Raw genomic sequence first — 21793 nt, 5'->3', positions numbered from 1 at the left:
AGCGCTGACACTGAACCAAACAACGTTCTATAGTGGTCCCAGATGACGTGTATGACCAATCTAGATGCTAGATATCTAGCCCATAAGACTTAGGAGGTTGCCCATGCTGACGTGGATGACCAATCTAGCAGTTAGATATCTATCCCATAGGACTAAGGCTAACCCCTATGGGCTAGATTGAGCTGCTAGATTAGCGAAAAGTGTTGCAAATCAAAAAATAAGTGTGGGAAAAAAGTTAACACATGTACCTGCTACTTCTCTCTCCTAGCATTTGCTCGCAGTTCAACTAGCAGCTAGTTTCAAAAGGTGAACCGTTCAGCGCTCAAAAAGTAACCAAAACGCTGAACCATTCAGCGCTGGGAGAAAATTTTCTGATCTAACAGCTGAGATTTAAAGCGCTGAGCCAAACATCGCTCAACGCTGAACCGTTCAGCCGCTAGATGGTGGTCCCGCTGACGTGGTCTTCTAATCTAGCTGCTAGATTAGCCATCCCATAGGACTTAGGAGATTGCCCTAGCTAACGTGGATGGCCAATCTAGCTGCTGGATTAGAAGACTCCCCCTAGTAGTTTTGCACTAACATGCACCTGGAAATACATAATCAGGTTAACGGACCATTGAAGTCCCAAGAAGTTAAAAAAAACACAAGTAATAATAAGGGAAATCGGAAGGTAAAATGTGAGGCAGAAAGCTGTAAAAAATTCCCACGCTAAGATAACTGTTAAACAAACTCTCAATTACACGAAGCAGAAAACAACTTCTTCTATTCGATCCAGATTTGCATTAAAATAAGGAGCAACAACAAAAAAAGGAATTTCTTACATACGAAATTTCGCTGAAACAAAAACCCTAGATTTCTGCTCAGATCTTACGAAGGTAACGTCAAATTTCTCTTGTTTTTCCTCTTCTGTTATATTTGGTTTGAAAAAAGAAGACAAAATTTCTCTTGTAGTTTTGTACTTGATCTGAGAGTTCGATATGGTATCTTCCCTACGTAATAGATCACGATTTTTGTCAATTTGGTGCAAGTGTTATTTGCATTCTTTCTTAGAAGATGAAATTCATTTTTGTTTTTGTGGATTACGATTCAAATTTCAGTATTATTGAAATCTAAATTTGGTTTTGTGAACTTGTCTGACTTTACTTACGGAGATTTAAATTGTTTGATACTTTAAGATTTAGCGAACTGTGTTTGAGTTAACAAATTACTTGCATTGGTTTAAGGCTGATTTAATTCTAATCTTGCTATCAATTTTGTTTTTAGGAAGTGCAGGTCCGGTTAATTTCATTTTTAAGTGGGAGTGTGTCAATAGGAGTGAATTAGATTGATTTTAAGGCTGCTTTGAAGGCTTTCTCTTGGTTTATTGGAACTATAAATTTTGGAGTTCCGCGTATTTCAGAGTGGGTTGAATCTGCTATATTTACTTTTGTCTTGGAGGTCTTTGTATAGTTTGCCGGCGTACTTGTTTGGAATTTGAAGTCGTGGAAAGATCTGCAGTGGTTTTGAATGAGAGGATATTTTGAGGGAGGGAGATGAAAGAGAAACCTGTACTTTCTGGGGGACAATGACTGGAGGGTCATTGGGTCTACGTACAGCGAGCTATGGATCATTGCAGCAACAGCTGCAGAATGGTGCTTTCTTGCCAATTCATGCAACGCCGCTTATCGTGCGCAAGAACTCGAAGACGCTCCTGTCTAGTTATAGAGAGAAGGAAAGGTTTCTATCTCGGATCTGCAAGTTCGCCAGTCGTAGGAGAATTGGAATGCTGTTAGTTGTTGTTGTATCTGTTCTGGTTTTCATGTCTGTTTTATCTACAATGTGCAAAGGTTTGCTTGCCCCTTTATTACTTCTTGCTGTTATTTGGTTGTTTCGTAGTCCTTTTGAATGATAAATAGAAGTGTGTTTATCATGTTGCAAGTCCAAAGAATAATCTTATCAATTAGCCAAACCTCTGATAAAAGTTGGAATGGGTAGTGTTTTCTTTTTCTAACTCAGCAAAGGTTGTACTCAATGACCACCATTTAAGATTAGAATTGGATTATCTTACTTTTCATTCTGGATTGAATTTTTTAAGAGGGAAAAGCTGTTTACTTCACTGTCTTTGTTTTTTTTAGATGATGGCATGACCTAAGATTAATATCACTTGTTTGCAGATGACGATGCAACTACTGATTCTGAGTCTCAGCATATGTCTTCAATACCTGTACAAAACATTATTCCAGAGCGTATTCTGATTAATGGAGAACCGAGTCATAATAAGATTGATAAAAATCGAGATAAGGAGAATTATTATGTTTCACCAAATAATGTTTCAATTAGTGGAGAAAATAAACTTCCTCTTCCAGTACTAAGGACAAAATTTCCTGTAGAGCATCCATGTGATAAATTTGTACTCCCATCTCCTCCTCCAAGAGACAGGAAACGGACTGGTCCACGGCGTAAGTCTGACTGTTTAAGATTCAAAGTGTACAGTAAGATATTTAGGTCAATATTATTCCACCATGAGCATATTCTGCTGGTAAATATATGCATTAACTTATGTGTGCATATGTTCACATACTAAGCCATACTATGGAACTGAATTTTGTTGCCTGCTTTTTCAGCATGCCCAGTGTGTTACCTCCCTGTTGATCAGGCAATAGCTCGTATGCCAGTCGCTCCCTCAGAATCTCCTGTACTGAGGAATTTAACTTATGTGTACGAGGAAAGTCCGGTTAGAACTGAGCCATTTGGAGGGTCTGATTTTGGTGGGTATCCATCTTTAATGCAAAGGAATGATTCATTTGATATACAAGAGTCGATGAACGTGCACTGTGGGTATAATCCCTCCCCTCTCTTTAATTATATGTTTTTGAGTACTGGGAATAGTTTGACCAATAATGATGACGTTATTACTCTCGTGGTGTTGTCTTCTCTGCCAACTTATATTAACTAGGTTTGTTAATGGAAGTAAACCGGGTCGTCAAACTGGATTTGACCTCCAGGATGCTGATCTTATTGAGATGGAGCAGTGCTACGGGGTCGTTGTTGCATCTGCCATATTTGGTATTTAGCATTGAACTGTCAGAGCGGTTTTCTGTTTTTTGTCTGAAGTGTCTCATTTATTTTATTGCTTTAACTTTTACTTGTATACTCTTGAGCAGGAAACTATGATATAATACAGCAGCCAAAAAATATTAGTGAAGCTGCAAAGAAAAGTGTTTGCTTCTATATGTTTGTGGATGAAGAGACAGAAGCAAGTATAAGAAATACCACTACCCTTGGTGATGGAATGAAGGTTGGGTTATGGAGACTTATTCTTGTCCGTAACCTGCCTTATGCTGATGCGAGGCGCAATGGAAAGGCAAGTACACATTTCTTGAGCTATTATGGTTTGGGATACCTTCTATACATATGTGGCTTGGTATTAGTTTTTCGCATGTTGCTTCACTCCCTCTCAGTTCCATAAAAAACTGTCATGTTACCGTTGTAGGCATGGTAAAGTTGTTGAATTTTCACAACAAAGAGGTTGATGTGATCAGTTTCGTGTTATACATAGATTTCCCACTAAAAGTGCTAGCAATTGAGTTCAGTATTGGATTTTTAAAATTTTTTTGATACGTAAAACGTATTGTTAAGATGTTAGTAATAGTATGCACAAAATTATTAATGTGGTGAAAGCATTTGAATGAGATGCTATGCCTTTCAGTGGGAATATACTCCACATGTGGAGTATCCATTTGAATTAAGTAAAGATGATACGATCATGTATTGTTGCTGGAATTGTTTGACCCTTCCCTCCCTGATACAGAAGCCAAATGGGTATGCCCTATGGTATCTTTGGGACAATATGTGCTTCATATTAAGTAATTTTCTCCCCAGCAAGCCAGTTTAAGTAGGATTGCATGACCCACTTGGGAAGCCCCCTGAAGACACGCTTTCCAACGCACTTGAGAAATAAGTAGAATATTTCTTCGGTCGGGGATAACTTTTTTGGTTTACGGTAAATGGGAATTCTTGTGAACTGACTGCTTAGACCATATAATAATAAAAATTATTGTTTTGTAGTTATGATTATCTGCTGTGTTACAACGATACGCCTAAAAAAAAATTCAACCGTATCGATACGTATTTACACGGATACGCGTACTAATATTCCAATACTTCAAGATACAACTCAGTTAGAAAACTTTGACTAAATATTAGATCTCAATACCTTAATATTAGAAAATTTAGATATTTTACTAGATTCTATGAGAAGTTTTAACTGTAGTGACAAAATATTGGTTCCAAATCTGTCCACTGATCTTGCTCTAGACTTTCTTGCTTCTTATCGAGACTTTTTCGCTCCAGTGAGGTTAATCATACATGTATGTATTTTGTTAAGTTTCTATCTTATATATAATATATTTATGTTAAACTACTGATATGCCGTATCGCCGTATTTTAGTTTTGCAAGTTGGTGTATCATAGTAGTGTATTGGTATCTTGTATCCGATACCGTATCCGTATCATTCCAACACAGATTATCTGTAAAGTTTAAACTGATTCCTTAATTATAAGCATTATTAGTAATGTCGATATTGTTGTCGTGGTTAGTGGTGCCCGCATGAAAATAAATAAGACCTGGTTTTTTGGTGGTAATGTTGTCCTCATTATGTGGATCATTTCTCAAAGAAATAATCCATCAAAAAATGTGTTACCGTATCATCTGATGAGGGCTTGGTAAAGTGAGTAATTTATGTACCACTGATTTTCCAATTCATCGATGATAGGGTTGCATGATAGATGGTTATTTTCGCGAAAGATGTTCAGCAAAATGAGAAGATCATCCTCGCTAAGAAGTAGCTTCGAGTTCATTATCACGTGGGCTTAGAAGCCCAACAAGCTGAATTTTATTTCTGTCATGTGGAACCCTCCTCTAATATCAATGTTACATTTTATAAAATTGAGCTAGATTATAACTGTCACAGGTTCCAAAGCTTTTGCTGCACAGGATTTTCCCCAATTCCAGGTTCTCCTTATGGGTGGATGGAAAGCTTGAACTTGTCGTAGATCCTTACCAGATTCTTGAGAGGTGATTTTTATTATCCGTCTTCCTCATATTTTATCTATTCATTTTATGAAGTGAGGTATGGCTAGCTTGGACGTGTGATAACTTTGTATCTGCGAAGACATTTTTTAAAGAGGATCTCTGTAGTTTATGGTTATTGCGCAAGTTACCTTGTCTGTTGTCACTATTATGTACTCTGACTTGGCTATTTATGAAATCCATGGTCTGATCGTCCATAATTGGACTCCTCCAACTATATAGTTTCTCTATTCCTGGTCTGCTCAAAAGTTGAACTTTTGTGAAAATTAAAATTTCTCAGACGGGAACGTTAGGGTCCTTAGTCAAAACAGTGATTACCTTAGTTTATTTTGAAGATTACCTCATGTTCTTGCTGAGACTTGATTGCTGGCTCTGTTAATACCATTTATCTCTGTTTATTCCTAGAAACGCTACTATGATCTAGTGGACTAGTTATTATACATTTGGATCACCACCTGTTCTATTTCTTCCATTTTCAATTTGTACGAGTTGCAACCATCATTGCATCGTTTAATGTCACCAGGGTGTATGTTAGATACACCATTACAGCTATTAGGGCATTCACTGTTAGTAGGTACGCGTGGTCAATTTGCTAATGCTAATCATTCCGGTTCACTTTTTAGCACCTAAGCCAATGTGTCTAGCTTCCTCGACCATCACGTTTGTATTGCTTCTATAGTTTGAGTTGTCTTAATATAATTGACGGTGGTGACGCTGAGTGGGAGATTTTCGTTCTCTTTCAAGAAAAAGAAGAGTAGGATTATCTTACACATGACAATATGGGGAGTAAATTATAAAAGATCTACCGGAAACTGAGATTGTTAGACAAAGATTGAAATTTCTGTATTAGTACTCCTGAAACAAACAATATATGGGGTCCATTCTTCGTAACTCATTCCCTTGCAAATAAAAGTATGGAGTGTGTTGATATGCCTGCTTTAAGGGTCCTTGAAGATAATTTGATTCTAATTATACCCCCTTGATTTTCAATCAATGCATGAAAGTCTCTTTGGGGTGTTGAACTTATTCTTATACTAACATGTTGTTGTGTCTTTTATAGTCTGGCCTACAAATACCATCAAATGTTAACGATGTTGAATTTGCATTATTGAATGGATGCTGAAATTCAAGCTTCACCATAACATCAAGCTCTCATTCACTGAGACTAAATTAGCTATTTTAATAGATGATTAGTTGGGACTGGATCTTTACGACCTTGATGTGAGAAAGATATGAATTATATTTAACTTGTGCCCTTTTTGCAACCTTCCCCATATTGATTTTGCTTTCATTCTCCATGTGTTAGATTTGGTAGGACTTTTATGTACATCGAAATACTTCTGGTGATTTGCTTAACCCGTTGTTTTTCAGATTCTTGTGGAGGAAGAATGCCACTTTTGCCATCTCCCGGCACTATAAACGTTTTGATGTGATTGAGGAAGCAGAGGCTAATAAAGCTGCTGGGAAGTACGAAAATGCTTCCATTGATTTTCAGATTGATTTTTACAAGGGAGAAGGTTTGACTCCTTATACTGAAGCCAAGCTTCCAATCACCAGCGGTGAGTTCATGATCCCTCTTCTGTTTTGCCTTATTTTAAATTTTCCCTGTTCTTCATCTCAACTTAAGTTGCCCTTCTTTACAGATGTTCCTGAAGGATGTGTTATCATTAGAGAGCACATTCCAGTTACCAACCTCTTTACGTGTCTCTGGTTCAACGAAGTGGACCGTTTTACTTCCAGAGATCAGCTCAGCTTTTCCACAGTAAGGGACAAGATAATGTCTAAAGTTAATTGGGGGATTGACATGTTTTTAGACTGTGAAAGGCGCAACTTTGTGGTTCAGGTATTCTTTTTGCTAATCACATCACCCGTATATTCATTATTCATGACTCGTACCAGTAAAATATGTGGAGAAACTCAGAAATATATCTTATTTGATCATCTTGCCTTTCCTCTCCTCAGAAAAGAAAACAAAAAAGCATGTTGTGAGAAGCACAATGTTGAGAACTTCAAATAAAAAAATAAATAATCTTACTGACCTTCAAAAAAAAATAAAAAATAAATCATCTTGCCTTTCTAGTCTTCCAATTGTGAAGTATATGCAGTTAGGAGTACCTAGTCTTCCAATTGTGAAGTATATGTAGTTAGGAGTACAATGTTGAGAACTCCATGGGAGATACTGACCTGCATATAGACATTGTCTGATCGACATTGTTATCACGATTTCCTACATCACATATGGTTTTTTTCTCTCTCAAAACTAGGAATGTCTTGTCAATATAAAGATATTCTAAGATTTCTTACAAGGAGTCTGTGATATCCAACCTGTTTAATTGAGAGAAGGGGATAGCTTTTGTGGATGTTAATATGAAGACTTGATGGTGCTTATTATTTTTTTTTATTTTTTTATGTGGTCTTATTCTTCTCATATATATTATGTGTCCAAACTTATGAGACTCAGTTCTGCAGACTTATCATAGAGATGTGTTGGAACACATGCCTCCTCCAATTGTAGCGGTTAAAAGGCCATCAGTTTCGACGAATGAACCTCGAGGAAAATCTTCCCATGTCACTATTGCAGATAGGTTTGTAAAATCTCCAACAAAAAGAAACCCACCTAAGCGTGGTAGAGAAAGACGATCAGGTTCAAGGCGCCATCGAAAAGTTTCTGTTGGCAGTAGAGATAACAATTCAATTTAAATATATTTACTAATTCTTTTTCCACTTTGAAGTATTTCAATACTATTCATTACAGGAAGGGACACGATTAAGCTGATTAGCAAAGTAGATCCGCTCTTAAAAAAAGAGAAGAACTTTTCTGATTTTTGTCTGGAATTGTTGATATACATCTACTATATTCTTTCGTTTCGGTTGTAAATATTTCAGTTCCAAATAACGTATCAAATAATTTTCTCTCCATTTTGGTAACATTGTCTGCTAGGAGATGAAAGTTGTTTCTGTATCTCGTTCGGGTATTCAGGTTATGAATGCAGGCCTTATATATACCTTAAATTGTTTTTTTCTTTTTTTTCTTGAAGAATTGGGATTGTTTGAGAATAGGGTTGAAAGTGGCTGCACAAAATCTCTCTAACTAAGAAATAGACGGCTTCTCTTTTAATGTTCAACCCATGGATACTAATAGGGAGTACCAGTTTGCTTGGGGGTGTACCATTTCAAAAGTATAAGATGATAAGTCTTATATGGAATTTAGTACACCCCTGAGTAAAGCGGCACCCCCTATTAGCAACCTGTGCGTTTTCTTTACATCCGAGATGCATTTTTACTTTGTCGAACATGGGTCCGTTTGGAATGCCAATATTGACGATGCAAGATATTGCAAGTTAAATGTAGTTGTAATGTCATGCATTAGAGCAGTGAAAACAAGTTAAATGTAGTTGTAATGTCATGCATTAGAGTAGTGAAAACAATTGAAACCAATAGAGGGCTCTGCTCAGTCATCATGACGTAAGTAAGTTTCCGTTCTTCCTCCTTTCAATCCGTGTTTTTCCGGTTATGAACTCTTCAAAAGTTCAGCTCATTAACTATTTAATTAGTAGTTTGTTAACCCTATTTCTCAATTATTAGCTAGATTTACAAACCCAATCATCCAAGTTTTCTATATTCTTAAGATCAAACATCAAAGTAACCTTAACAATAACAACCGCAACTTCATTAACAAAACATTTCTTTTTTACATTCAGTCCAGTTTAAGAAAAAAAATCAGACACTTGCTTCAACTCCGACTGGAAAAATGCTACCCAAGATTAACATTACCAGAACAACCTACCAAAGCACTAAAGCTTCAGAATAGACAAACATAAAGCAAAGCTATATTTACACCGTAACCATCAGAAACAGTACCATCACATGCACACTTCCGGATGACCACCAAATCAGTCTTTTGCTACTCATCTTTCTCAAAAAACCTACTTCAAAATAAAAAAATTAAAAATAAATCAACAAACCATACACAGTTTCAACAATGAACGAAAATGAAAGACTAATTACCTCCCTCAACCTCAGCAAAAATAAGCACTAACAGAACCCCTGCAATTTTTTCACGAGGAAGCACAAGATATCTCTACAAACTTAATCTCCAAAATTCCTCCTCCAAAGGCTCTTTCGATGCTCTCCAAATGATCGCCACTGATTACACTTATTTCTGAGTTAAGGACAAATCTTTGTCCCCTTATCAAGAATATTATCATGAGCATCCCTCAAACTCATAATATTGTTTCTACACCTTCTCTCCTTCAAATATTTATGAAGAAAACTAGCATTAGAATCCCCAAACTCCATTAATTTGACTCTGGAATGTTGTTTAATCATGGACTTTTCATGTCTATCATCTCTAGCATAATTACCCATAACTTTTTGAAATGACGAGCGTACCAAGTACAACTAAATATTTTCAATACAAAACCTATATAGATTCACCTTATATAATTTTCTCGTAGCAATAACGACCTCAAGATTATTTCAACAAGGCAATCTTGGTAATATTCAAAGTTCGATTTGAACTAACTATAAGATCTTTACCAAGATGTAATTGACGTAATCTGGCCTACGCACGTGAGTCCCAAGAAAAAGTCCATTATACTGAGTTGCTTCACCGTTGTGAAGATTTCTACGCTCAACTTATTTGGGTCATAACTAAATCTGTTTTAGTAACCAGCTCACTTATCAATCACCCAAGTTAATCATTTGATCAGTAATACAACACAGTAAAAGTTCTTCCGTTTATATCAATAAATTCTTTTGGTCAAAAGATCAAACCAAGACAATAATATCGAAATAATCAATCTTGATGAACAAGATCTCTCCATGAAAATAACTGTCACTAAACAGTTGTTCGATCTTTTTCAAATCTTATGTTTATCAAAATAAGCAGCTTGTTAATCCCAGAGAATCATGGCCGCAAAAAGTGATACAAAGATTATAACCAAAACAGAGGATTTCAAGTCTTGAATCTTCAAAAATAACCGTTGAAAACAACTTGATTCCACAGTTGATCAAATATGCAAAACAAAGTTTGTAACGTTGATTTATCATTAATTTTGTTAGAGCATAGCTCGGTCAACCTCGCATGCGTTGCTATCTCAAGCATGTTTGTCAATGTTAGTGATCAAAACTATAAGTCTTGATTTCTAGCCTACATAGCTAAGTCTCGGACTAGGATAGAAAAGTGTAGTTGAGCTCAAGGACATGGCGATTCATCATACAACGACGAAGATATATACAAGGAACCGTGGAACTTCATCAACAAAAAGGTATGTGGAGACTTGAACTTATCTATCACTCAAAAGTCTATCTCTTCTATCTCCTACTTCTTATGAGACAAAAGTCGTATGCTATATAGACTGGATCATACACATTTGACATTTCGAGTTGAGCATTCATTGCTTATCTTTTATCTCAAAATCGTGTGTTGGTAAAGCGTTTCGCTTTGATCAAGGTTATCTTCACCTAGTGAAGAAAGTCATGAAAAGTTTCAATCACTTTGAGAATTGCTCTGATGTGAATCGGTCTGTGAATAACGGTTACATAGCGTCATCTGAGAATGTCTCAATGATTGAAATAAGAGTTTAGATTACATAACCATGTATTCCTTGAACCGAAGTTTTCGAACTTTTTTGATCAAGAGAAATCAGGAGGATTGTGGAATTGGCTTGCCAAGTCCGTGAACCTAGTTCGCAGACTCAGTCCGTGAACCTAGTTCGCAGACTCAGTCCGCGAACTGTCGGAAGTTCTCGAACGAGAATTTCTGCTGAATTTTCCAAAACTCGTTTGTGTGCTAAGTCCGCGAACCCAGTCCGCGAACTGGCGGAAGTTCTCTTTTCGAGAATTTCTGCTGAGTTTGGAAAACTCAACCGATTAACTTAAGTCCGCGAACTTGTTTGTGAACTTAAGAGGTTATGATCTAAAGATGTGCTCTGAACATGAAACATTAAATTACTAAGGAATGCTTTATGCAAACCATGGATATAATGTTCATGAGCCGATTCAATCGAATCGAATCATCTTTGTTTCAATTGTCTCTTGTGTAGTTACATAAGATTTCATAGCAATTGAACAACTCTTTAACTAGTTCATTTGAGTCAATTGAACTAGTTATGGTGAAGAAGAACAAGGTTAATATGAAATGCTCATATGGTTAACCTTTTGGGTTACTATGTTGAGCCAACATACACGTACACGTTTGGGCATGGTTTTCACGAACCCAGTAAACGTCTACTCAAGTGTGTGTGACAAGCTAAGTTTTCGATCTAATGGTTGAGAAATATTAGCTTGAATCTAAATCAGGTTTTCTTCTAACGGCGAATAAGGATTGCTTTGTAACTAAGGCAAAACCCTGATTTGAAGGCTATATAAAGGAGACATCTAGCATTGTGCAAAACTAATCCCCACGCGTCTGTGTGCTACTAGTGCACCCGCTAGAGTCGTTCTCCATTAACCTTTGATTTTCTTCTCTAAAATCTGGTTAACGACTTAAAGACTTCATTGGGATTGTGAAGCCAGACCGATACTACTTTATCGTAGTTGTGTGATCTGATCTTGCATCTTCTAACATACGAGTATAATCGATTGATTGGCTTGAGATCGTGAAAGTTCTCCGATAGGCAAGATAAATAAGTCACAAACATCTTCGTCTCATTGTTTGTGATTCCTCGACAATCCGCTTGTGTAGTCAAGAAGGATTGTAGAGAGGTGATTGATTAATCTAGGCTGTTCTTCAGGAATATAAGGCCAGATTATCAATTGGTTCTTGTTCACCTTGATTTTATATCAAAAGACGGAACAAAACCTAGGGTTTATCTGTGGGAGACAGATTTATCCTTTTATAGACTTTTCTGTGTGAGACAGATCTGTTTATTATCAAGTCTGTGATTTTGGGTTATAGCAACTCTTGGTCGTGGGTGAGATCAGCTAAGGGAATCAAGTGGGCAGTATCCTGCTGGGATCAGAGGCGTAGGAGTACAACTGTACCTTGGATCGGTGGGAGACTGATTGTGGTTCAACTAGAGTCCAATCCGAAGTTAGTTTGCAGTAGGCTGCTGTCTGTAGCGGCTTAATAAAGTGTGTATTCAATCTGGACTAGGTCCCGGGGTTTTTCTGTATTTGCGGTTTCCTCGTTAACAAAATTTCTGGGGTCTGTGTTATTTCTTTTCCGCATTATATTTTATATAATTGAAATAATACAGGTTGTGCGTTCGTGATCATCAATTAGAAATCCAACCTTTGGTTGTTGATTGATATTGATTGATCCTTGGACATTGGTCTTTGGTACCGTCCAAGTATTCCTTGTATTTGATAAAGACTCGCTATTGTTTTTAGCTTGAGTAAAAATCAAATCAAAAGAGAGATATTAACTCCTTGAGATACTTTTATCTAGATTGAGTCTGACTGTCTAGTTGATTCTCTAGCAAAGTATTTCGGAGTTAGTCCATACAGATTGCTAAGCGAAATATTGGGTGGTGTTGTTAGACCCCCGCTTTTTCAAATTCTATGTCACAGATCCATAATCACTTAGATCTGTGATAGTCAAACATTTAAACAAACTTTGAGTGGCCTTATATCAGAAGAGAAAGACCATAGAATAAACAAGTTTGATCTATGGAAGATAACTATACCATTAATTCTTAAAAAATAATAAACAAAAGAAACTAAAGCAGTGTGATTCTTAGTTTTCCCTCCAACAATACTGCTAGAGCTCCGTGAACCCAAAGAAGTCTTTAACAAAAATGTTTGTACCTAAAAATTAATCTTAGGCAAAACAATGTATTGTCAAAGTACTTTATTTAGGTTCGAGGATCAAAATCGTATAGGACGAGCCTAAACCAAGAAAATGGTCGTTCACTTCTTACTTCGGTTACAAGGAGAGAAGATCGGTTCATCTTAGGGGAAGGAGAGAAAAGAAAGTTGAAGAATCACAGTGGCGATGAATTATGTTGTAATGTTGTCGAACTATGGAAGGATCAGAGCTTGAGAAAGGTAAGCTTTTTCTGTTCTTCTGAATAGACACATGAGTCTATTTGTAGCTGTAAGGGTCACACACTGTTTCCTTGTAAGTAGTGGAGGTAGTGAAGGAATAGAGAGGTGGAGATCGTGGATGTAATGGTAGAGTCATGTCTACTTTACTACGAAAGCTTCTTGACCACCACTCTATCATCTCTTAAACTGCTCTAAACTGTCACCACTACTCTTTACTTTCTCATCATGGGGTGTTTCCACACTGCATGTTTCTATAAACCACCAGACCAATACCCCATGAAGAATTCCCCCATGTAACATGTTTTGATTTCTCATAAGAATTAGTGGAGTCATGGACCACATATTGTCTTTGGACAAGTTACAGTCACGATGTTGTGGCCCATGATAACTTGGCCATGGCTTGGCCATGATCAAATTGACAACTGGCCATTGTGTTGTGTCCTATGATAGCTTGGCCAAGCTTGGACAAGGAAGAATTGATAAGGGTGGACACGCTGCCATATCTTGTTAGATTGGCCAAGGCTGAGAAATAAGATGTCCAAGCTTGGCTAAGGACGAGAATTAAAGATGGCCAAGCTTGTTAGTTTGGCCAAGGTGTGAGCTATTGGCACGGAAGACATATGGTGCTGGCATAGACAACATGGGATTGCTAGCATGGGAGACACGGGCATGCTAGTTCCGGCCAACTTGGCAGGTGGCGATGCTATCCATCTTGGCCCGTTGCTGGCGCTGGCCAACTGTACCTGTTTCTGGCACTGGCCAACTTTCCAATGTTGAAAACTTGTCAAGCGCTGCTGGCAACTTGGCAGGAGGCTGGAAACTTGGCCAGCACTACTGGGAACTTGGCCCGGGTGCCATGGCCATGGCCACGTGTTGGTGATTGCACTTTGTTAGTACCTTGGCCATGGCCTGCCTAGAGTTTCTCATTGCATGAGATATGGAAACTTCTCATCTTCGGTAGGAAACTTTTCATGTTTCTACCCAAAACTTTTTCCACAAAGAAAAGAAGAAACGGTTTTTGTAGATGGTGAAATTTGGATAAGGGGCAAAAGTGTCATTTCAAGATCATAGGACAAAACTCAACTCTCACGGGAGAGGTTAAGCCCTTGACCTTAAAGGTACCCATAGCCACGATTTCTAGTATACGTCCTCGCGATACACTACTGGTTGTGATGCCGTGATTCCTAGCACCCATCCCCGTGAGATATTGCTGGTCACGTAGGTTCTGTAGAGCGTAAAACGTCCCCGACAGACTTATGAACCAGAACAACCACAATTCCATCATGTCATCGCGAGACACAGCTGATTGTGATGCCATAATTCCCAGCATACATCCTCGACGAGATACTGCTGATCATGTAGACTTTGTAGATGCGTAAAAACGTCCCCGACGGACTTATGACCCAGAGCGAAGATATGCATGTCTCCTGCAAGCACGACTCATCCTATTTGAGATCAAGGACTGATTCCTAGTACATCATCGCGAGATACACTAGTCATGTCTACTCTAGGCTCTGACTCGACTTACTGAGGTTTACAAATAATTCATAGGACATCTTCGCAAGATACACTGGTTATTCTGCCTATGGTCATTTCTACAGATTCCCAGAACGTCCTTCTGAGATACACTGGTCATTTCGGACCCATAAATACGTACACAATTGATTCCTAGCACATCTCTGCAAGATACGCTGGTCAAAGACAAACGAGCCAAAGTCTCGCGGTGATATTAATCGGGCGTATAAAGCCTTTTCTCTCTCTACATGACGAGTCCCAGCTGACCACATAGAGATTCAGATCTGTTAAGAAAATCTTCGTAGAGATTTGGTCCGTCCTCAAAATCTCGGAGAGATTCACATCTCCCTGCAAAATCTCTTGGCAAAATCTCGGAGAAATTCACATCTCTCGGCAAAATCTTTGAGAGATTCAAATCTCTCTGCAAAATCTCGGAGAGATTCACACCCCCTGCAAAATCTCGGAGAGATCAAATCTCTCCACAAAATCTCAGAGAGATTCAAATATCTCAGGGAAATCTCAGACAAGGCTGAATATTCCCCATGATAGGCACGAGCCTCATGTAGGGATCGAGTCTCCTTTTTAGACTCTCCACACGAATTCTGAGGCATCTCATGCCTTTTCACGTGACTCATCCTAGTCATTATTACAGATCGGAGAATATCTCTCTATCTTGGCCAACTCGGCTAAAGAGAATATTTCTCTATCTCAACACATCATCACAAAGGCTGACTCAGCTTCACACAAATGAGGGGATATCAATTTGGCTTTTGATCTGGAGGTCTACGGCACGTGTGAGAAATACCATGCCTATTTATCACCGCAAAAGAGAGTAAAGGCGGTGGAATAATGAGGTAAACTCAACCTAGTTTATCTCTCTTCCTGAAGAGACGGGAGAATTGATCCGCACGGCACAGAAAGAAATCCTCATCTTCACCGACTTGAGATTAGAGAATTAAGCTATGAATAGTTCATCTATTTTCTCCAAGATATCATCATCTTTCTCATAACCTCGCAGAGCAATTCTTCTTCAAACCCTAGAATTCTCCGATCTCTTTCTTCGTATGCTTCCCTACCTAAGAACAACCCTAAACCTCTTCCCTATGACTGAAGCAGCCTTTGAACGGACACTGTACGTGGTTTAGGCAGAGACTGTTCATGCTCAACCTCCCGTAACTCACTTTCAGAAACCCTAGAATCCCACTTCTAACCTCTCTCAGATTTTAGGTAACTACATTTTGGAGACCATAGTAGGAGGTTGTTCACTCAGTTACAGATATCAATCATGGTCTTTTAGGAAGGAAGACGATTCCACCAATCCAAACACATAAACTCTCCATTGATTCAGTCTCTGTAAATACATTACAGGCTTAGACGAGAAAGATAACCTACCAGCACTTTCTCGAGTTTGACCTTAGTGAATACGTTAGTGCGTCCCGGATCACATGGATCTCTTCGTGCATAACAGAACACCCTAGTAACCTATTTTCATAAAAACCTAATGATAATCCTTGAAAACGTTGGATAAGGACCAAGGAGAACTCCCAGAGACTCAACAAAATCTTGCAAAATCTCATATCGATATCCAGACTTATCTTAAAACGCCTTTAGAGTTACCATTAGGTATAGATCTAACAAATCCAGATCGAGTACACGTTTCCTAAAGAAGGAGTACTAAAACTGCTGATAATAGCACTGGAGGGATCTTGTATGCAATCGACCTCACCAGAGAAGATAAAGCTCATTACGAACGCGACAAAGAAAATGAGAAACCATCCAGCCGAACTTATCCCTCTCAAGGACCTCAAGGACCAGATGACGCTCTAAACTTGGAGATTATGGCGAATATTTGCTCCAAAATTCGTTTAGGTCAAGGGACCTCAACCTGATCACAAGAGACTCGGGAAATTTACTTCACTTTACTATTTTATTTATAACTCTTTCATTCTGTATCCGATTTACCTAATTCTTTTTCCGTCGGATTTGTCTTTTCGTCATCTACAGGATAAACTCAGCGAAAACTTGGAAAGGCTCCAAAAAATTTGTGACCTAGTCAAAAGCTTTGCAGAGCCACATGGGGTCATAAACCGCCAACAAAGATACATCTTGTCGCCCTTCCTGCTTCAGAGAATCGTGACAAGAACGCGACAAAGTATGAAGCGAAACTAGATCCCAAGACGAGGCTCAACCGAAACTCAGCCTTATCCGAAGACGCAAAGTTGCTATTCGATATGCTATCTCAACACCCGTTATGTCAGAAAGAAGAGGAACTATACCTACGAGTTATGACCAAGCCTCGATGAGCCTCCAATTCAGTTTTGTAGCGCCCCCTAAGCTAGCAGCTGACTAATCCAAGAGATTAACTATAACATGAGGCACTAAGGATCTAAAACATCTAATAAAACACTAAGAAAGAAGTTCTAACAAATATTAACCCGTATCTAAACCCTCTCTAAAATAAATACAAGAACTCCTCTCAGATGTTACATATATAATAATGATTTGGTTTACAAAATAGAATATAAACATAAAATAAACATAGCGGAAACCAACCAACTAACGAAACCAACTCCTCGAAGCTTTCATCGCCACGTGCACATCTTAAATTTGTCTTTGAAACTGAAAGTGGGAATGAGTGAGCACATCATCCCTAGAAGGGGTTCCCAGTAGAAATAACAACGAACTTTCAAGTAATCACTAAAATGATTTGGAAACAATGCAGGTTTTGCTAAAACCCGATAAAACACGGAAATACAGATAAAGCATATTAAAATAATAATTGTACTGAAATATAAAGTTCTACCAATCATTCGGCAAACATTCACAACATAAATAATAGTTGAGCGACGTCTTCCTTCAGAGTAGCAAGGCATGACTGTTGAGGAATATTCAATGATCATTAAAGTATCGTGAGGTTTTCCGGCCTCGAAGTCATAAACGATATGTACCTTACCAGTACCTCATTCTACACACACTCTACATATCGAGTATCCAAAGAAACTAATGGTACCAACATTATATCTGACAAAAGTGCTTACACAGTGGAGGTGCTCAGTCAACCCACGCGTAAATTCAAACATCATATATAAGATTCTCAACATCATTCTCTCTAAACACCAAAACATAGTATAATAGCTTTTGAAAGTAATTTAAAAGAATAACAAACATCCATGTATGAGACATGCGTTGCCCGTACAGAAATAGGAAAAATAATATTCAGTGACACGAGTATACACCTAATAGTTTATTAGTGGTAGCAATTTTTAATCCTTTAGCGCATAAATATAGATATAACTTTTGGGGCACACATCTGTTGATGGTGGTTTTTAGTTCAAGGCTATAATTATAAAACCAGTGTTTAATGCGTTGTCGCCCTGCAAGGGGTAAATCCATTTGAAGAGTGACGAGTGCAAAAAACCTCCTCGCTCATTGAGCAATTCAACGTATACGAAATTCACCCAGAATGGTGCGCGTTTTAGCAATCCCAAATATTCTGTGATTTCTATTTTATACCAGCATTATTAGTTAATGCATGATTTGCCTAGTATTTTCCGGGCTATGTTCTCAACCGAACTCTCATCATTTACATGACATGATGATTAAGTGTTCACTCTCAGCAGAGTAGCATGAATCTCCCGAAGTGCCAATATTGAGATCTGCATGAAAATACCCACACATGCTACGTCAGTCCCTGACAAAGAGAACCTCGTATCGAGGCACTTTTAATTAAAGACTGCTCGATCGAACATTTTTAATTTCCCTAAGGGAAATCTAGACTGTCCATGTCAGTCTCAGAAACAATCACGACCACACAACTTGGCCGCGCAATTTAATAAGCCTAGCCAAACCCTGGAGAAAATAGACAACCATCATGACGACTGTCGGCGGGCCCACTAGTGCACCAATCGATCGGACCATGCCTAAGTACATCCCAACGTTTTCAAATACTAACCCTAAGTAGGGTGATCGCGTTGTTTGGAAGAAGCTCGAACGAGCATAGACTGTCAAAACAGTCTTAAAAGAATCACAGTCGTCCAACTTTGCCAGCCTGGTTGGACGACTTGGATTATTCCACGGGTGATTAGTGAAGTGCTAGCGCGCACACCGGAAACCCAGCTTTCTCCCCACTCGATCGGTTTGCCCACGGCAAGACCATAGGGAAATAAAACGTTTGCCCAAAATATGGCAGGCGTGATGCTTCTAAACCCTAATTTTGGGTCGCGGAAGTACACTAGCGTCTTAAATCGATCATGACCATCCAACTTAGCCAGCCTATTTAAATGGCTTAGATCGCGTTTTGGACCATCAGGAAGGTGCACACGAGTTCAGCGCCGGCCCAACTCCATCCATGTTCTATCGACTTACCCGTGGGAGGTCAATGAAGCATTTAATTTCTCGATCGAACTAGAGTATCCGCGACCGACCAAACCCTAATTTACACTTTGCGGCAGTCGCAAATTGATCGTGGCCACTCATCTTCATCGGCCGAATCGAGTTTCCTAGATCCAATTTTGATGGACCAAGAGCTGTAGGCATGCACGCCGGCGGCTCGACTCCATGCATGCCCAATCAGTCTGTTCAAATTAGCACCTAGTGCTTGGATTAGACCAGCCAAAGTAGGGGTGTGCGTAAAACCTAAATCGAACAAACGGCGTTATGCAACTGCCGCAAATCAATCACGTTCGTCCATCTTTGCCAGCTTGGCCGAACGACTCAGATTGGATTCCATATGGCCAATAGGGTGACGCTGTGATCACCGGAGACCCTTCTCCCGTGAGGAGCAATCGGCCAAGCTACAGCTTGCTCATGTGGCCTCCGAGCGATCACCCAAAAGTGGTCATTCACATTTATTTGAGCATAGCTCGGTCGACCTCGCATGCGTTGCTATCTCAAGCATGTTTGTCAATGTTAGTGATCAAAACTATGAGTCTTGATTTCGGACTAGGATAGAAAAGTGTAGTTGAGCTCAAGGACTTCATAGCGATTCATCATACAACGACGAAGATCTATACAAGGAACCGTGGAACTTCATCAACAAAAAGGTATGTGGAGACTAGAACTTATCTATCACTCAAAAGTCTATATATTCTATCTCCTACTTCTTATGAGACAAAAGTCGTATGATATATAGATTAGATCATACACATTTGACATTTCGAGTTGAGCATTCATTGCTTATCTTTTATCTCGAAATCGTGTGTTGGTAAAGCGTTTCGCTTTGATCAAGTTTATCTTCACCTAGTGATGAAAGTCATGAAAAGTTTCAATCACTTTGAGAATTGCTCTGACATGAATCTGTCTGTGAATAACGGCTACATAGCGTCCTCTGAGAATGTCTCAATGATTGAAACGAGAGTTTAGATTACATAACCATATATTCCTTGAACCGAAGTTTTCGAACTTTGTTGATCAAGAGAAATCGGGAGGATTGTGGAATTGGCTTGCCAAGTCCGCGAACCCAGTCCGCGAACTGTCGGAAGTTCTCGAACGAGAATTTCTGCTGAATTTTCCAAAACTCGTTTGTGTGCTAAGTCCGCGAACCCAGTCCGCGAACTGGCGGAAGTTCTCTTTTCGAGAATTTCTGCTGAGTTTGGAAAACTCAACCGATTAACTTAAGTCCGCGAACTTGTTTGTGAACTTAAGAGGTTATGATCTAAAGATGTGCTCTGAACATGAAACATTAAATTACTAAGGAATGCTTTATGCAAACCATGGATATAATGTTCATGAGCCGATTCAATCGAATCGAATCATCTTTGTTTCAATTGTCTCTTGTGTAGTTACATAAGATTTCATAGCAATTGAACAACTCTTTAACTAGTTCATTTGAGTCAATTGAACTAGTTATGGTGAAGAAGAACAAGGTTAATATGAAATGCTCATATGGTTAACCTTTTGGGTTACTATGTTGAGCCAACATACACGTACACGTTTGGGCATGGTTTTCACGAACCCAGTAAACGTCTACTCAAGTGTGTGTGACAAGCTAAGTTTTCGATCTAATGGTTGAGAAATATTAGCTTGAATCTAAATCAGGTTTTCTTCTAACGGCGAATAAGGATTGCTTTGTAACTAAGGCAAAACCCTGATTTGAAGGCTATATAAAGGAGACATCTAGCATTGTGCAAAACTAATCCCCACGCGTCTGTGTGCTACTAGTGCACCCGCTAGAGTCGTTCTCCATTAACCTTTGATTTTCTTCTCTAAAATCTGGTTAACGACTTAAAGACTTCATTGGGATTGTGAAGCCAGACCGATACTACTTTATCGTAGTTGTGTGATCTGATCTTGCATCTTCTAACATACGAGTATAATCGATTGATTGGCTTGAGATCGTGAAAGTTCTCCGATAGGCAAGATAAATAAGTCACAAACATCTTCGTCTCATTGTTTGTGATTCCTCGACAATCCGCTTGTGTAGTCAAGAAGGATTGTAGAGAGGTGATTGATTAATCTAGGCTGTTCTTCGGGAATATAAGACCGGATTATCAATTGGTTCATGTTCAACTTGATTTTATATTTAAAGACGGAACAAAACCTAGGGTTTATCTGTGGGAGACATATTTATCCTTTGATAGACTTTTCTGTGTGAGACAGATATGTTTATTATCAAGTCTGTGATTTTGGGTTGCATCAACTCTTGGTTGTGGGTGAGATCATCTAAGGGAATCAAGTGTGTAGTATCCTTCTGGGATCAGAGGCGTAGGAGTACGACTGTACCTTGGATCGGTGGGAGACTTGCTGGGGTTCAACTATAGTCCAGTCCGAAGTTAGCTTGGAGTAGGCTAGTGTCTGTAACGGCTTAATACAGTGTGTATTCCATCTGGACTAGGTCCCGGGGTTTTTCTGCATTTGCGGTTTCCTCGTTAAAAAAATTTCTGGTGTCTGTGTTATTTCTTTTCCACATTATATTTTATATAATTGAAATAATACAGGTTGTGCGTTCGTGATCATCAATTGGAAATCCAACCTTTGGTTGTTGATTGATCCTTGGACATTGGTATTTGGTACCGTCCAAGTTATTCCTTGTATTTGATAAAGACTCGCTATTGTTTTTAGCTTGAGTAAAAATCAAATCAAGAGAGAGATATTAACTCCTTGAGATACTTTTATCTAGATTGAGTCTGACTGTCTAGTTGATTCTCTATTAAATTATTTCGGAGTTAGTCCATACATATTTCTAATCGAAATAATGGGTGGTATTGTTAGACCCCC

The 21793-nt window shown here is 38.7% G+C and overlaps 1 protein-coding gene across 2 annotated transcripts; it reads left to right on the top strand.

Moving 5' to 3' along the window:
* Positions 1-651: 651 nt before the first annotated feature.
* On the top strand, positions 652-8083 carry LOC113306919. Of its 2 annotated transcripts, none has more exons than XM_026555841.1 (10): positions 652-875; positions 1273-1826; positions 2154-2438; positions 2604-2817; positions 2936-3045; positions 3144-3343; positions 4953-5056; positions 6443-6630; positions 6715-6914; positions 7541-8083. In XM_026555841.1, exons 2-10 carry the CDS (start codon positions 1565-1567, stop codon positions 7769-7771), a joined length of 1794 nt encoding a protein of 597 aa, XP_026411626.1. In that variant the 5' UTR covers positions 652-875; positions 1273-1564; the 3' UTR covers positions 7772-8083. The 2 variants fall into 2 exon arrangements, with proteins under 2 accessions (XP_026411626.1, XP_026411621.1); XM_026555836.1 differs by having other exon boundaries at positions 1264-1826.
* Positions 8084-21793: the final 13710 nt, after the last annotated feature.

This window comes from Papaver somniferum, chromosome 1 (assembly GCF_003573695.1).
Source record: "Papaver somniferum cultivar HN1 chromosome 1, ASM357369v1, whole genome shotgun sequence".
Taxonomy (NCBI): Eukaryota; Viridiplantae; Streptophyta; class Magnoliopsida; order Ranunculales; family Papaveraceae; genus Papaver; species Papaver somniferum.
This window is presented reverse-complemented; position numbering and strand designations above follow the sequence as displayed.

Excerpts from the sequence above, each read along its gene's own strand:
- LOC113306919 (XM_026555841.1), top strand. The coding sequence starts at position 1,565 with ATGACTGGAGGGTCATTGGGTCTACGTACAGCGAGCTATGGATCATTG. Across the intron at positions 2,818-2,935 it reads TCGATGAACGTGCACTGTGG|GTTTGTTAATGGAAGTAAAC; the intron begins GTATAATCCCTC and ends TATATTAACTAG. Across the intron at positions 5,057-6,442 it reads CCTTACCAGATTCTTGAGAG|ATTCTTGTGGAGGAAGAATG; the intron begins GTGATTTTTATT and ends GTTGTTTTTCAG.